The sequence below is a fragment of the Serinus canaria genome, chromosome Z (assembly GCF_022539315.1).
Source record: "Serinus canaria isolate serCan28SL12 chromosome Z, serCan2020, whole genome shotgun sequence".
Classification (NCBI taxonomy): Eukaryota; Metazoa; Chordata; class Aves; order Passeriformes; family Fringillidae; genus Serinus; species Serinus canaria.
The window spans coordinates 30,025,775-30,043,828 of record NC_066343.1 but is presented as its reverse complement, the minus strand read 5'-3'; the positions used below and the strand labels follow the sequence as shown (position 1 = coordinate 30,043,828).

Sequence of the window (18,054 nt, the reverse complement as noted above, 5' to 3'; positions counted from 1 at the left end):
GCAGGTAGAACATACCACAGTCTCTTTGGGAAACACTGAAATAGGATTCTACATGGTAAAGATTAGCGTAACTCCTATATATGTTTGGAAATGTTTGATTTGTGCTATGCCCATATCACTTTTTAAAGTTAGAGCAAACGAGGTGACACAAACTTCCAGGCAGAAAGAAATTAAAATTACCTGTTTATTCATTCAAGCTTTTAAAAAAGTTCTTCAGTTTGGACGTATCGTAGAATGATCTGGGTTGGAAGAGAGATCCTTAGAGATCTCTCCTTAGAGATCCTTTTGTTCCAAATCCCCTGCCATGGGCAGGGACATCTTTCACTAGACCAGGCTGCTCAGAGCTTCATCCACCCTGGCCTTGAACATGTTCAGGGATATGGCATCCATAACTTTTCTGGGCAACCTGTTCCAGTGCCTCACCATCCTCACAATAAAGAATTTTGTTTTCCTAATATATAATTTAAACCTGCTCTTTTTCAGTTTAAAGCCATTCCACATCTTGTTCTGTCACTACATGCCCTTGTAAAAAGTCTCGATCCACCATTCTTGTAGGCCCCCTTCAAGTATCTGAATTAGATTACCCCAAAGTCTTCTCTTTTCCTGAACAAACACAATTCCCTCAGTCTTTCATTACAGGACATGTGCCCCATCCCTCTGATCATCTTGGTGTCTCTCCTCTGGACTCAGTCTGACAGGTCCGTGTCCTTCCTGTGCTGGGACCCCAGAGCTGGATGCAGGGTTCCAGGTGGGCTCTGACCAGAGCAGAGCAGAGGGGCAGAATCCCCTCCCTCCCCTGCTGCCCAGGCTGCTTTGGATGCAGCCCAGGACACGTTTGGCTTTCTGGGCTGGGAGTGCCCATGGCTGGGTCATGTCCAGCCTCTCACCCCCAGCACCAAGTCCTTCTCATAGGGCTGCTCTCCATCTATTCATGCCCAGCCTGTGTTGGTACAACCCAGGGGCAGAACTTTGTGTTTGGTCTTGTTACACCCCATGAGATTTCACATAGGCCCATTTCTCAAGCTTGCCCATGTCCCTCTGCCATCTTCATCTTTAAAGAACTTTTAAAATTGATGAAGGTATTTAATAAATGGCATTTGTGTATTTCATAGTTACACATGCAGTGAGACAGAAAAATATTGTTAAAATAACAAAAGGAAATTGGGAAATTCACATATGTAGCTGGTGAGCAATGTGACATGCTGGAGGGCACGGGCTACCTTGAGATGTACTTTTATAGGCTAGAGATATTGGCCAACAGGAACTACTTAAAGTTCCAATGCAAATGTGAAGTCTGGCACTAGAAAAAAGTAACTCCATGGGTCAGGATACTCTGAGACTAATTGGTTGCAGTCAGATTTGCAGCAAAACAGTGGGGTTGTGGTGGACACATATATAATACCCATAGTGTACTCAGCCAAAAAGGCCTACAGCATGCATGGCTAAGAAAGCAACTGGTGAAACTAGAGAAGTGATTCTGCTCCTCCCTTCAGAAACTGTGACATTTATCTCAATTCCTGGGCCCAGTTTTGCGCACGCCAGTGCAAAACACAGACAATGAAAACATGATGACCAGGTCTTGGTGAAAGTCACGATGACCAGTGACTTGGAGAGAACTACATAAAAGAGGTGGCAGAACTAGACTTGTTCTTTAAAAAGAGAAAAGTTAGGAAATACCTTACCCCTGTGTCTAACTACTTCCTGAGAGTGGACAGGAAGAATCCAAGAACTCCTCAAGAAGCAAAGTGAAAGAGCACAAGACCAGTGGGACCAAGATGCAACAGAGAAAACTCAACCAGAATACAGAAGAAATTCTTCGTCACAAGGACAGTCAAACACTGAAACAGAAACTTAGAGGTGTTGTGAAATCTTCATACTTGGATGTTGATGCTGCAGCTGTGAACATCACACAACCTCCAGAGTCCCCTCTTAACTTAAAACTATTCCTCAATTTTATGCTTTAACAGAAGAAAGCATAAAGTCTGCCTGCTAATGCTACAGAAACCTATTTATATTCATTTGTACTGGATCTATTCTCTCAACACACTTGATTAACTGTTGTACATTCAAAATGAAAACCAGAGCTTTACTCCTATATGTATTAAAAGGACAACTGCATTGTTGAATTAGAAAACTCTTTATGAATTGCACAGATAATATACCTATTCAAAGCATAGGGTAAGATTATTAGTATGCGTTGGATGGACTTCCCTATGCTCCAATACAGTTTCAGATTTTTCTCTGTTGTTTCTTAGGACATGTTGCTTTTTTCCTTGCTGAATTCACTATGTAAATATTGTTACAGTCTCTGGGTACTTCTTCTGAGAAGTCACCATCTCCACTAAACAGAAGAAAAAGCCTGTCTCACGCTGCCTCAGGGATACACACCAGATTACACAACAGATTTTCACCAATTTTACAGGTAAGGAACTGATCCTCACAAATAATCCAGACTTGCCAGCACCGTGCTGCAGACCTTGTTACCTCTCATGGGGATAAATGGTACCTGGGCATGATAAAAACAAATTACCCTTACTCTTCAATGCGCAGCCTGAAGAAATAGATGGGTCACATCAAAGGTTTTGTTTCCGTGCCGCACAGGCTTACTCATGTCACAGAAAGCATCACAGGAAAAGCAAAGTTATACACTGCTGGCAGAGACCAACATTAATTATACCAACATCAAAAGCATTCACTAGATGCTGTATACAGTACTGTGTACAACATTTTAGATTTGTACTAGAAAAACAGATTGAAGCTGGTGTAGTTAGAGAGACCTACTTACTGGTGGAGGCACACTGCATACTGGAAGGTGCTGGCCACTGAAAACCACTGAGCACCCTGGGACCTGCTGCGTGCTGCAGGCTGGAATGTGCTGGCCTGTGCAAAGTGGTATCCCATGTGGAGCCACAGTTGTCACTGTATATGAAACAGGAACTGTGCCCTGATGGATCTGCAGCAAAAGGAAAAGAAAATGTATTTAATAACTTACAGTAAAGTCTTAACACTGTTGTACAGCACAGTAAGACAACAAGCTTTTATTTTACACATCAGAAAAATAATATATTCACAAAGGAAGTGCAATAGGAGGTGCGTGGCTGTAATTTCTGTTCATTAAAATGTTTTAATCAATGGAATGTTATTTATTGATAAATAAAATTCAGAATTTCTGAGCAAGACGGATCTCACAACTTAACATGTTAAAACTTCAGTGGCACCTTAGTCACTCAGAAACACATCAGACTATTAAGACTGCCTACCCTCCCTTCTCTCCCTCAGGTTAATTATGAAATTAACCTTCTTATGAAATAAGAAGGTGGTAACTCCCACAAAAAAAGCTAATCTACAAGCAGCTAAAGAATTTTCTCAGTTCTGAAGGGACTGATTCAGTACTAATACAACAGACTTGTATCTTTAAACAACAAAATAATTTTCTAGATTTTCTTTCTTCCTAAGAGACCACTCTCTTGATTCACTTTCAGGCAATCATTTAAGCTAAACTCCTAACATAACTAACAGAACAGCTAACTAGAAAGCTGAAAAGGAAAAGTTAACATGACTAAGAGACAGCAGACCCTAACTGACCAGATTAATATTCGGAAACCATGTAACCCAATTTTCTAACTAGTGGCACTCTGTAAAATTTAATCATCAAATCAAGATCCAAAGGTATTCTGCACCTAGAAACCACATGGGATGTTTGTTTGTTTGAAATTTATTGTTGGTTTTGTTGGTTTTTTTAACACTGAATGCTCTTTTAACATTTTCATGCTCTAATAAAACTGAAAAGGCTTAAGAGTCAGGAAGCACAGATTAACTGAAAGTAATTACTTCAAAGCTCTCTCTTCCTTCATGATCAGCCAAAACAGAACCTTCTAATTTAAAACAGAACAAGAGGAGCTCCTCATGAAGGTGAGAATGAGCAAAGAGAGCTAAATTCATGATCAGCCAAAACAGAACCTTCTAATTTAAAACAGAAAAAGAAGAGCTCCTCATGAAAGTGAGAATGAGAAAAGAGAGCTAAATTACCAAACTGGTAGTGTACAACCAGATAAAGAAACCAACAGAACACAGATCACTGAACACTGGTTAAAATCTCAAACAAAGAATGACAGAAACCAGGCTCAGGAAAGACACTACACTTGAACCAGTTCTGGCTCTGCTAGAAAAAGCTGGGCTTAAGTGCAATGCTATATGTGATCCTGAAATGTTTGTTGCTCATAATAATAATGAAAAAATGACTTGTCAAACTGTTCATGCTACTGAATTGGAAAGTAACACCATGGAAGACCTCAGTCAGTCTGGAAATACATCTAATCGCAGAAGGCGTTTGGCAGTGGAATGGAAAACTTCAGCCTTACTGGTCATGAGCTTACAACATAAAGCAAGAGCATTTTTGGATCTCCAGCAGAAGAACTGTTAAAAATATAAGTTTGTGAGACTGCTAGAATGGCATCGGCTTCCATCTTTTCACTTGGTCCCAAATGCAAATACTTCCCTGCTGAGAACTGCTCTGCACACATAGTGTGACACACTAGTGCTATGCATCTGCACTGAATGCAAACCAGCCTTTAAGCACAGATGTTACAGCTGCATTCTGTGTGTGCGCAGCTTCCGATGTGAACATCTACGATCTATTCGTAGCTATGTCGCAAGCAGTGTACTTGTGCTATGGCCTGTTTATTTAGCAGACAACAACAAAGTTACTTCAACAGGATCACAGAGTCATTTAGGCTGGAAAAGACCACTAAGTTCATGAAGTCCAACCATTAACCCAGAACTTCCATGCCTAAATCACATGGGTAATTGCCACACCTATGTGTCTTTTAAATACCACCAGGCATGTTGACTCCACCACCTCCCTGGGAAGCCAATTCCAATGCTTGACAACCCTGTCAGTAATTTTTCAAAATATCCAATCTACATACACTAGCCTTCTGCAATTTCTTCCTGTCCTGTCACTTGTTACTTGGGAAACCAAAGCTAAGGTTAAAACCTCCTTTCAGGTACTTTTAGAGATTGGTAAAGTCTTCCCAGAGCCTCCTTTTCTCCACACTAAACACACCCAGCCCCCTCAGCCACTCCTCATATGATTTATGCTCCAGTCCCTTCACCAGTTCCATTCCTCTTCCAAGAACATGTTCCACCAACGCAATGTCCTTGTAGTGAGAGGCCCACAACTTCTTTTACAGGCTGTCAATTACAGAATTCTATACAAAGTGCTGTCACAGAGAGGAATTATTTACTTTCTGGACCAACTCAAATAAAATTTTTTCATATAATTTAAGGAGGAGACGATTAGGCTTGGACAGTTAATTTAGTTATGCAACAATACTGTGATTTCTGCTGCTATGTAGACAATCAACTATAGGCATTGTGAATTCTACCTCTAAATAATACATTTTAACTATTTTATGACTCTAAGCTAAGGTGAAGCATTTAATGTGAAATAGAATACATAATAATATCACATCTTTATTGCAAGAAACTAATTACAAAAGCAAAATAACTGCATTTCAAAGGTTCGAGACACAGACAGAGAGAAATATGCCCATTTATGCATTGACAAATTGTTACGTATGATCTGTTAAGTATCAATCTTCTTTATTAAAAATGTGAACTTTTTGGGTTTTTTTCACTGCCTACTGCAATGCTTCATAGACATAATATTCAACAAAAACCACCACTCGGTAAGAAGTGAAATAGAAATTAGTGCTCTGTGACTTTCACTGGCAACCTGGAGATGAGATGATTTGGTGAGGAGAGAGATCTTGAAGATGGTGGGAAAAACCCCCCAAAACCAAATGCCACCTCTTGAACAACCTTCTGATTGTGCTGTAAAAATTTTACCTGATCATGAATGTCAACCATCACTGCGTTCTGCTGTGGTGGGTGAGCAGCTGGGTGCAACATACGAGGAGATACATTTGGTGGGCGAAAGGCTCGAGGCTCTTCTATTGCTTGCTGCTGTCCATAGGAGAGATGGTGATAGTTTTCATCCTGGCTAATAGAATTATGTCTAGACAAACGATCTCTCCTTGCTCTCTGACGTCGAACAGGAGGACTGGAAAGGCATTAAAAAAATTTGAGGTTACATAAATGACATAAATTCTTCTTAATAACTAAAACCTCAAGAGAATCAAATATCAAGGAATTTTTTAAACTGGAAAGTTTTATTAGAGCAAGTTTATTAGATTGGAATAATTTTTTTAACTGACATAACTTCTAGAATGACACTTTTTTTTAAAATGACACTTTTTTCAATATGGAAATGCTTAACAGAGCATAACAATGCTGTTATGGAAACCAAGAGGAGAACTCCTATGTAAATATTACCTTATTAAAAAAATGACACTTGGATTGCCACAGTAGTGCTCAAAAGTTAAGACAGCAATCTTCATGATATTCCCATGCCTTTATTCTATCTAGGTAAAAATCCTTCATGAAATGATCACAGATTTACCCAGGGTCTTTGTTTCAACCACACCACAGAATGACTGCTTGCTTAGTGACAGCAGACAAAGCAGTAGACTTCTTTGAAGAAACAAATTAATTTTTCAGCTGTCACATGTTCACTACATAACTGAGGGCATTCTAAAATTCTCTCCAGGAGGACCCAGAAAATTATGACTGTGGTATTGCTTCTTTTCCAGAGTGGAGAACTTCTGTAGACAGACCACAACATATACCTGTTAGAGCAACTGATCTAGAGGTGTAGGATTTCATTATGTATTCTTATCTAATTGTGTGCAAGTTCTGAGTAGACCTGCAACTATCTTGAGCCAAAACTTCTAGAAATCAGAGACCACTGGCTCAGGTTCAGCACCCAGAAAGTGGTGCACACAGATGTGATAAACTCACTATAAGAAGTTTTGAACAAGTCACTTCTCATTTATTTCGAAGGGGAAAGCACTAAGAGCACAAAATGATACTGCAGTACTTTTAGCACATGCTTTCCAATCTCCACAACACACACAAGTAACAGAAGGTCCCAGAAGCAACAGCGTATTATAGCTACATGGGGTGAAATGAAACCCCATGTATTAAAATTATGAAACAGGCTGAAGGACCTAAACTGCAGAAAAGAGACAAAAGAATCTGTGATCATTACTAGAACATGTCCTCTCCATCTGCATGGAACAGAACTTCTGCTATTACCAAATAAAAATCATATAAACCTGAAACCTGTTGGCAAATCCCAATACTTCTCAGGCTAAGTCCAACTTTTGTGCTGCATGAAACAGACATACTCGTGGAAAGTGAGACCACATCACCAGCTACCCAGATGGAACCATAAGCATATGATACAAAGTCTCAAGCCACTATTTTTCCACCCTACCTCACAGAGATTTTTGACACTATTGCTGCTCTCAGAAATGAAACAATGGTAATTCTCAACAGGTAATACAGAAGGCATAAGGCCAGGCTGTAACACAGCAAAGAAAAACCCGAACAAATTTAAAAATGCATAGCCACCTTTATTTTTATAAACTACCATGGCAGAACATAGAAGCTGTGTTTTTTCCAACCACTGAGAACCTAAATTTTAGTTCTTACTAATGTATTTTAAATCCAGTTTTTTTTCCTGAAGTTTTTGCTGCATGCTGTATTGCTTTATTACTAATATGATACAACTGCCACATTCTCCTTAGGTAAAACTGGCATATATAATTTCTAATCATGGAACTACTAATGCAGAAGATGTTCTACTGTTTGGAGTACTCAGTTGTTTGCAATTTGCTGTTTCCTGCTATGAAACAGAAATGGTCTGAATATTTTAACATAAAAATACCTATGTGAGGATTTTTCTTTGGAAAAGCTTCAAAAATAGAGAAAAGTTACAAAAGACAGCACCAGTGCTTCAGAACAACAAAAATTCTCTTAACTGCCACCAGCACTTAGACAAGGTGGGTTCTTAGACAAGGTATTTCTCATAAAACTAGTCTTGCCTCTGTCTTAGGTAAAAGGCCTGGTTTTATTTTTCCATGAACCCAGAATTATGAAAAAGCCAACAAAGGCAAAACTTCTGGAGTGTCTTTTAAAATGAATGAATAAGTATCATTGTTTGGAAAAAACGAAAGCTGTATTTTTTCCTGTGCAGAATTATAATTATACTATCCTTTCAGTCACCAAAATTCAGAACATCTGGATACACAGCTTTATTAGCTTCTAAATTATTGAAAATTACTTCAGAATAACTGTCAAGGCATGGGTCTAAGCTATTATTAAACTTCAGTAAAGAATTTGTACTTGAAGTCTTTAAAACAGCCACAAAAAAATCCTCTGTTACTACATGCACACTATAAACATGGTAAATGCCAGGTTAAAACAAAGAGACAGGATGAAAATGGTGAAAAAATTGCAGGAATTCCTACCCTCAGGTAAGAACAGTCATCAAAAGGTATCCATAACTGCAGAGTTAGTATGTGCAGATCTTAGTATTTCTAACAAGGGTGATTTCTTTGCAGTAAGACATTCTTGAATCCCTTTAGTTTAGAATTACATTCAGGACAAGGAGGAAGGAAGCACAGATGAAAGGTAAGGCACAGCAACAGTAGAGATCCCCCCATTTCACAATGACTGATAAAGATAATTGCAATGGCCTCTGTTTCACATAGGCATGCATTAAGCTTTTACATTCAGAATTTATCTGCACTGTATTTAAGTATCTAGACAAAAATAATCTTTCTGCAAATTCACACCAGAAAGCTATCTTTACTAATGCAGTATTTGTTTGCTTACAATGAATCAGAATAAAAAACCATAACAAATCAGGGCAGTCTTGTGTTAGGCACAGTACAAAATCATTGATGTCAAGAGGAAAGGTCAAAATAGTAAGGCAGGTAATTTAAAAAAAATCCAGGTAATAAAAATACCCAAGACAGACTGTCCTGAACAACAGGAGTCAACTGGTAGGACAAAGGAGTTAATGCTGATGACACTAGGGCAATGATGTCCACAGCAGACACACTTCAAAGGTTTTGCCTGCACTTGCCCTAGCCTGTTTCCATGAGTTCAATGACCATTTGCAGCTGGAGTTCACCTTTCATCTTATCTTAACCTGAAAACCTGGTGAACCCTGAAACCATTCTGCAATGAGAAGAGAAAACAAAGCAGAGAAAACAAAAAATTTCTTTCAAAAGCATAGGCATAACCTCACATAAAGCGTTAATAAAAGATGCACTCATAATGATCTTAAGGACTCAAGCTTTTGATCTATGAGAATGGCTATTAGTTCTTGTTATGACTCCAGAGCACTCTCAAGACTCAGAAAGACTCCTGCAAAACAAGAAACATTATGTACTGTTCTCCCTAAAAGCCCTGGTTCTAGAAGAAACTAGGTACAAGGTTATTGTGGAACTGACCTGGAGCTAGCTCAAATGCAACACTGCACCCAAGCTAAAAATGCTCTGACCCAAGTGCAGGGAAACCAAGTACTGACACATTCAAGTGTCTCTGATTAAAGCAAAACTTGTGTTATTACCCAGGAGCAGACAAGCTGGCTCTAGAAAGAGTAATGCTCATATTCATAAAGCTGTAGCCAACCTAACAGTTCTTGTCAGACTGAAGATGGCTTTGCAATGAGGTGTCTCCCTCTTCGCAAGTGGCTTACTTGCAAAAGTCACAGGCTACTACTTCATTAGCACTTGACTGCATCTGAACAGCAAGACACTTGTCCCGTGCACATTCAGCCCTTACACATTCTTATTCTCCATCCCACAGTATATTAAAACGGTCTAGATTCTGCTGTCTAGCACTTAGCTAGACAACCAACCAGATAGTTAAGCACGTTGTTTAACTCTGCAGATGTTAATGAACACTGCAAAGAAATTTGTGTAAGCTGACTGGACAGCAAACAAAAATGACTGAATGCACAAACATTTGAGGTCAAGATCATTTTGTGGGCCAAATGCCCCAAACAGAGCATTCTTGTATCAAACTATATGAAAGGTCTGATCTTCTGTCTTCACAACAACCCTTTTAAGGTCACAATTTAACCTCTTTCCTAAGTCTGACAAGCTGCATTGAGAACTGCACATTTTACAAGCCAATGACTGAAGGCTTTAAAATTATTGAAGTTGAAGCAGATACAAAATTAGCATGCCCTAAGTTCTCTTGCTTCAAAACTACTGGCCAATCATTGCTGACAAATTTGATTTTTGGAATCTGAAGAAAATTAGCTAAATAGATCTTAAGCCTAAATTTCATATTAATGAAAAAGGACATAATTATTTTTTTTTTTTTTAGTACAAACCAAGTTAAAACATTTCTTAGACGCAAACAGAGACAGTGTGTTTTAGCTTGCATAAGATGACTTAGTATATCTGAGGCAGAATGTGAGGCAATGAAAGCCTCTGTTTTGGATAATTTGTTTAACTAGAATAGCAAAAAAATCCATGAGTTCATGTTTTGCTAGAGTATCATCCATCCAGGCCTCAGTTCCAATTTCTCTATTCCAGGACCACTCAAAGTTATTTCAAAATCTCTGCTTTGAGAAGTTAATGAGCCACAAGCTAAAACCAGCATGAAAATCTAATTACTACTACATGTGAATCACCCACCTCAGCAAACATTTGACACTATGCTAAACTTCTCATCTCCCCAGTTGGTCTCATCTTTATTTTGATTGGTTCTAAGTACAAAAATAATTGTGACTGTAAGGAAAATGATTTTTACCTCAGTGCAGAGTAATAGGGAATTACGTTCATAATAAAAGATGTTTGGAGCACCATTTTCCTCAAGCTGACTTTTCACATAAATTACAAGATGATGCACAAGCCCGAAATACTTCCAGTAGCCTTTTAGTCACAACTGCATTATCCTACAGCTCAAAGGAAATGTTAACATGTTTACCATGTGTAATGTAGTCAGTGCTACCCGAAACACACCTTCCTTGAGCTAAAATCAGAAAGAACAAGAACTCATTTTCCAAGCTACACAGCTTGCTTACCTCCTCCTGTTTCGTGCAGGTGTGTTGCATCGTTCCCCTGAGAAGTGGTGTTGGTTGGGTCGAGCCAAAGGAGGCTGCCTATTTGATGTCATCTCCCATGGTCGCATTGGTGGTGATGGGGCTGGTGATGCTGCTGTGTAGTCAAAGACGGAATGGGAAAGGCGTTGTCGCTTGGGACTAGGACTGTCTTCGCTCTAAGCCAATGCAAAGAAAAAAACAAAACCAACCTCCAGATGAGTGAATTGCAATCCATACTTCAGTACTGCTTTGTACCTAGCATTAAGAGTGACTCACTGAAGACTGAAGACACCATAAAATTCAGCACCTACAAGTATTCACCTTTACATTTTGTTTATATAAATAGATTTTTTTTGTTGTTCCCTAACCCCTAGAAAAATACTACTTTAATTATACTTTAGCAGCACTAAAATATTAAATTCCAACATCATGCAAAATCAAAACTCTATCAGAAAAGAGTAACATGAAGAAAATAAGGCATCACCTATTTTATATTCCTCCTGCCATAGCACTTAAAGAAGCATGGGAAGATGTATGAACACAGTCTTCATAGCAATGGAATCAGTACTAGTCAGTAAGCAGCTGGTACACAGAGCCTGCTCTCTGCATTGGACCTCCTTCCCATCAGGTCTGTACCTAGCTAACCTGACATTTGCTCTGTACTGCAGCCTATTTTAATTCTGCTAACTCAGCACAGAGATGCTTCATCCTTCTAGTTATTACATGACACATAACCTGAAATAAAAATTATCAGTCTCCAGTTAAAACTTAAACTTCATTAAAACTCCACAAGGCCTACTCCTTCATAGTGCCTGAAATTTCCAGTGCTAGTGATGTGAAGGTCATTCACTTCCAAGCAATGTTTTCCCAGTTGGCTATGAACACAACTTTCACTGTGCGTCCATGCTATCCAACAGAGCTGTCATTCTTTTCAGAAGCTCCCACCAACGCCTATGAAGTCAGCAGAAAATGCAATGAACATCCCTCCACTCCATCCCACTATTCTGCCAAAACTGAAATACATCATGCTGCTAATAGACACAACAACTGAAAATACAGAAAACTACGCATCATATTGCAGAGATCAGCAACTGAACAAAAAACTAAAACCACTGGAACTACCCTTGAGTCTAAGCATCACGTGAACTTCTCTGACAGAATTCCTAGTGCTAGCAAACTTGTAATATTTAGTTGCCCTCCAGCTTGTCCAGTCGCTCCACCACTTCTGTTTCAGTCCACCACGGCACTATTGCAATTACATTTGCGTGTAACTGCAGATAATGAAGCAGAGAAAACAACTTGTCTGCAACAGCTTTGTGCTCCAGAACTGGCCCCTCCCCCTAGACTGTTAGCAGTCTCACTTCAGACTTAACTGTACACAGGACTCTGGACCTCTCCTGGCTCCTAGCTTTACAAGAGCATTTTATTTTCTGAACTGTATTTAGTTGCTTGTTGGTAGGTTTACATCAACACATAGTTTGTACTCCAGCATTCTTTGCAGTGCAAGGACACTCCTTTTAATTTAATTTAAGAATGAGAAGTTTTGTCCAGGTGTTCAAGAGACAAAAGGTATTTTTCCTCTCTTTTGACTTGTGACCATTTTTTACAAAATTTTAGAGCTTTTCAGTCTCTCGTCTTCAAATACTTTAACACAGATTGTAGTTTTCCCCTACTGTATCTTATCTAAAACAGTCATCTTCCCTAGAGGACCAGCCTGATAATGCATGCATCTGGTTGTTGCACAATCTCTTTTGAACTCCTTAATTTACTGCACTTTAATTTTTTAGAGAAAAATAGGTCAAAATGCAGGTATGCACCTGATGGTTCATGACAGTAGATGTCCAGGTAAAGGGAGACTCTTCCAGAAGGCTGCTGGCCTTGTGAAGCTCAACACCAAAAAAAAAGGAAAACTGGAAGAGATACCCAGTAAGTGCCTTGACAGCACAGCTTCTGTGAAAACACGTATTTTATCAGATTTCAGAGAACACTGACAAAGGACAAATCTTAAAGGAGCAACTACAAGAGTGAGAGAAGGATAATTTGTGGCCCAACTTTTTACACCATGATGACTAAGCCTATTCAAAGAGAAAGGCAGGTAATAAAAGTGATGGTAAATTAGGTATGCTGGGAATTTGTGAGTGCAAAAGAAAACGGCAAATGGAGGAAGAAAAAAAAAGTGGATTTAGTGAAGCTGGCGGAAAACAAAACCTTGAAAGAATACCACTTCTGTGGAATAAAATAACCACTTCTGTCCTAATACAATCTATACGTGCCTTTGGCTGAGGATCTCCCACTGCTACTGCCCTTATTTAAATGTGACACCCTTCACAAGCATTAACACTAATACACCCTGCCCCGTAGAATGCAGTCTACTTTGCAAAAACAGCTCTTCTATTACTATTTTTTTTCCTTTTGCATCAGGAGTGCACCACTTCAAAGACTGTGGAGATGTAAACTGCTAAGCAGTTTGCCTTCATCACCACTCCAGATTACTTACTCTCAGAGATATTTCAAACTCTGTAAGTGCTAACTGCCCTCTGCAGTAAGCAACCGTAATTTTACTCAAAATTGTTTCCCATTAAAAAGAAAATAAAGGTAAAATAATTTTTTGGAACTACATATACAGAGATTTAAAATGTAATTGTGTCTTTTTCTGTGCTGAAAAAGAAGAAACCTAAAGCTAAGCTCAACTTATTTGCAAACAGACTCTATAAAACCCCAGTATAAACCTGGTTAATTGAAGAATTGGTATTTTGTCTTAGTTTTTATTAAGAAACCAATTATCATGTGGTAATTGTATCAAGATAATACTAGCATGCAGGAAAGTACAAGGAGCTAGTAAGAGACATATATCCTGTGTAATTTTGCTTTCATGTTATTTTCAATCAGCATGTGGAATAACTATGTATTGACAGCACTTTAGACACTCTAGTTTTTTCAGTCTACATTATTATTATTGGCCATTAAGTAGTTTATTTGTGGAATATACGCTACTTTCCACAATGACAAGAAGTCTCCAAATCTCAAAAGGCTCTTATTGTTCCTTGTTCGTACTCAAAATATTTTCTGGCACTACTGCTAATTTTTCCAGCCATACATTATGTAGTTTTCTCATGTCCAACATGCAAGAAGAACATAGTGGATGGCAGTTACCAACAACACTCTACCTAGCTCTTAAGTAACAAGAGATTACTTAAGATAAACTCACTGCCCTTCTTTGAAATATACTGAACCAAAAGAACACGATTAACAGAAATACATATTACTCTGTATTTAAAGAAAGCAGTATCAGGACAAAGTCATCAGACTGTAACTAGTAATAGAAGCAGAATATGTCAGGCCACGAAAGCCTACACTCTCATTTCTAAAAGTTGGCATTTCACTGACATTCCCAAAAGTCATTATTTCACTGACATATGTAGTATAGTTGTCTCATTATCATCTGCGCACCCCGTAACTATAATGGTAATGAAGTTGAATAGAGTCTGCCTGTTTGTAAAAAAACATTTAAAAGTGTTTGTTCTATTGCTGCATATGTTTCTTGTAGTAATGTTTTATCTGAAAGCTTTTCCATTTTATTTGGGAAAAACAAGGTACTTTCACCAAGCTAACACCCTCTGAGGTGTGTTTTTGCCACTGTACTTTTCCAGTAAAATTATAAATACTGCAGCCACACACTAATTATTAACCATCACAGAGGGGAATTAGTACCAAAGCAATTACTGCAAATATCTGAAAATCATTTTCGTCTCCAACTCCCTACATATTTCCAATTAATGGTCCTGCAAAACTACTCCATACCCTCCACTTCAAATTCAGAGAATAAACTACATCTATCCTGTAGCCCACCAAAAAAACCTTGTATTTTAAAAGCAAACTAATACTTCAGGAGTATTCTCATGTGTAGCCCACAGAAGGCTTTAAATAAGGACAATCTGATGGGCATACCCTATAAAACTCTACCACAATCTGACCAGAAATCATCAGCGGCATGTTTCCTCTTCATGACTGCATACTGAAAAGGAAATTATTTTTTCCCCATGACATTGAAGCCTTAAGTTTTAGCTTTCATATTTTTCAGATTCTGTGCTGCCTAGGTATGTAGTTCTGAGCTTCATATTAACTGTTGGTAAGCTCTCTTCACTGAGTAGGTAGTAGACAAAACAATTCTTTTTCTAGCTTGGGACCAAGAACAACTGTTAACAAGTTTCAGGCCCTAGAACATAAACAATGGTGAACTGAAGAGAGAAAACAAGAAGAATGGGACTTCATAATCTGAAGTTGTAATCGGACAATTAACCCCAATATGCAAATAGACCAAAACTAAAGGAAGTGTGGGACCTCATAATCGGTCATCGATTTGGTGACCATTCTGTGTTCATCTTGGGTGTAGCCCTGGCCAGGCTCTTACACTGCCCAAGGTGTATCCTTTATACCTTTTAATAGATACCTACTTTATTAAACTCTTGCCTAGCCTCTGTTCTAGGTCAGCTTTCCCAAGGCATCAATACAAGTTGGTAAACATCAACATTTATATGGAGTTTCAGTTTTAACTATAGGCATCTAGTAAACTATTCTATATCCTATCTGCTCCAACAATTTTAATTACAACTGTAATTTGAATTACATTTCAACATTTCTGGCAATCTAACAGTAAGTTCTTGGGCTGAACAGACAGTTACATCCAAATGCAGTAGCTTGTTCATAAACCAAGACCAAACTAATCCAAAGTACATTTTTTGGCCTAGGTCGAGTAAGCTCTGGAAGAGCTGTGCTCCACAACCCTAAAACTAAGGCAAGTGAAATCACTTATGCAACAGACGGAGCCATTTCAGGCCAGATGGCTTTGTAAGCATTACTGTCTTCCATCTCTCCCACAGAAAGCAGAAGCTGCAGAAGTTTAACTTTGGTGTGGCGTTACAACACAAAGTTTACAAGCTCACGTGACTCCCCTGTAGCTGGCACAGTAAGATACAAATTCAACAAAATAATTCACATAGCTACAGCCCCTCCAGCTCCTTGCCACCAAGAACCTCACTCACTTCTACCACTGGCACTGCAGACCTCGCTGTTGCCAACATCTCCAGAGGGACTCCAGCTGCTGGCCTAGTTTCTACTCAAGCTGGTCTCACTTAGCCCCTGCAGCCCTCACACACATGGTACAGAAAGTGAAATTACACAGAGAGGCAGTTAAGAAAAGATCTAATAAAACAAGACAGACTGCAGAGATCAGGCACAGGGCTCAGCCAAACAAGGGTAAAGACTGGCCACAGTTTACCTGCACCATCCCTTTTTCTGTCTGGCCTCATTTTGTCCCTTTTCCAACTCCCTTCCCTTGCAAATCACCTTCTCAGATGGCACAGTCTCACTGACCTGCCCCAACATCCTCTCAGGTTTGCATCCTTATCAATCACAGAATCCTTGTTTGTGTGCACATTTCTGATAGCTCACCAGTTAATGTGACAGACCAGGTTTTGTTTCTTGTCTTTGTCTCCATTAAGTTTGCTTGGCTGGTTTGTGTCTCTCTCCCTATCTTGTTTATGGCTCCCCCCTTTCTCTTACAATGCCATGTGATGAGGTCTACAATCAAATAATCTCACTGAATTAAACATTGCTACATTCCACATACCCTCTTCAATTAGTGACTGATAAGGTTTGGTGCTTTTATCTACCTCCCTAATTTTCTGGTTCAACAGATTTGTGCCTTAAAATGTTCCTATTTATTACTCAATTTCTTTTTATCCCCTTACGGCATTCAAATATTCCTTGACCAGATACAACTTACACAAGCTGATGGTCTCTCCTTCCATGTTCCCTTACAGATCACAAAACTCTTTCATGAACAATACAGAGCACAACTGTAACCACTCTGTCCATCCAAGAAGAGTGAAACGAAGATTACTTCTGAAAACAGTAAAAACTAAGGAGAATATGGGAATAAAAAACAGTCCTTCACTCTTGCCCTAAACAAGAATATTTAATGAAAATCAAGGGGTTCCTGTAGAGCGTGCAAAGAATTTGTTGTGGTAAACCAGGAAAGTTTGTTTCTCCCATCCAGGTATGTAAAGTCCAATGGACATTTTATCTTCTTGCCATGATAACCCAGGATAGTTCACACACCCCCATCTGTATGTACTTTAGTATCCATGACAGATGCCAGCTGCAGATCTTGGAATCCAGACAGCAGTACCTGCACTCATCAGCCAGTTCCCTAACGGGCAAAACAGGACACTGCATATACATTGTGTACTAATAAGCACAGGTTTTATCATCCTTCCCTGTGGTGCTTTCCCATGAGCTTCACTCCTGATCAGGTCCCCATCTGATCAGCACTGGTGTCCCACGGCTCCCACATTGCTAACTCTCCGCTCTCATGAAAGCCAAGCTTTCACATGCTCATTGTCCTGCCTTATTCTTGAGGGATCCACATCTATGTTTTGTGTAACAGTGAAGGAAAAAAAAAAAGAACAGAATGAAAAGGGGCATCATATTAACTTGTAAGCTGACACATGAAAAGTTCTTGGGGACCAAGAAGTTTGACATTTCCTTTAAATATATTTTTAAAATTCTAGCTTTAAATAAAATCAGAAAGGAGCAACTATAAGAAGCAACAATGGGGCAGTAAATTAAAAGCCCTGTGCCACAAGTGGCAAAAAGTAACAGATTTTATGAAAAAGTGGACTATTTCCAAGCCTAATTGGTGTGCTTTTTTCAAGACAAAATAAACGAGGATTATCCAGCAGGACTCAAAGCTGCATGACAAAGGACCTGTCCATGTATAAAGATCTGCAAGCAGAATCATGCTGTAATGACACACATCTTTCAGTGGCAAAAGCTCTTTAGAGGAATTTCAGCTAACAAAATAAACACCAGGAATAAGAATATTTTGCTAGTATAATTGTATTTGCCCAAAGAATTTTGCTGGCTTAGCTGCATTGGCCAACATAGTGGTATTTTTCATCCTGCCCGCTGTGTGCCAGTCAATTTAAGCAAATAACATTGCTCGTTCAACTTCTGCAGGGTAAGCAGGACTCAGAATCTTTGCTTCAACTCACCACTATTCACATAACCACTATACCTCTTTT

The 18,054-nt window shown here is 39.0% G+C and overlaps 1 protein-coding gene across 7 annotated transcripts in view; it reads right to left on the bottom strand.

The window, feature by feature from the left end:
* The window catches only part of RNF38 (ring finger protein 38), a 103,597-nt gene that overhangs the window by 12,744 nt on the left and 72,799 nt on the right, over nt 1-18,054 (bottom strand). For all 7 annotated transcript variants that reach the window (XM_050986674.1, XM_050986675.1, XM_050986679.1 and 4 more), the window contains 3 exons: nt 10,952-11,145; nt 5,851-6,064; nt 2,786-2,953 (listed from right to left, as the gene is read on the bottom strand). In XM_050986674.1, coding sequence (XP_050842631.1) covers nt 2,786-2,953; nt 5,851-6,064; nt 10,952-11,145 — 576 coding nt within the window. The remainder of the gene's footprint in view (nt 1-2,785; nt 2,954-5,850; nt 6,065-10,951; nt 11,146-18,054) is intronic.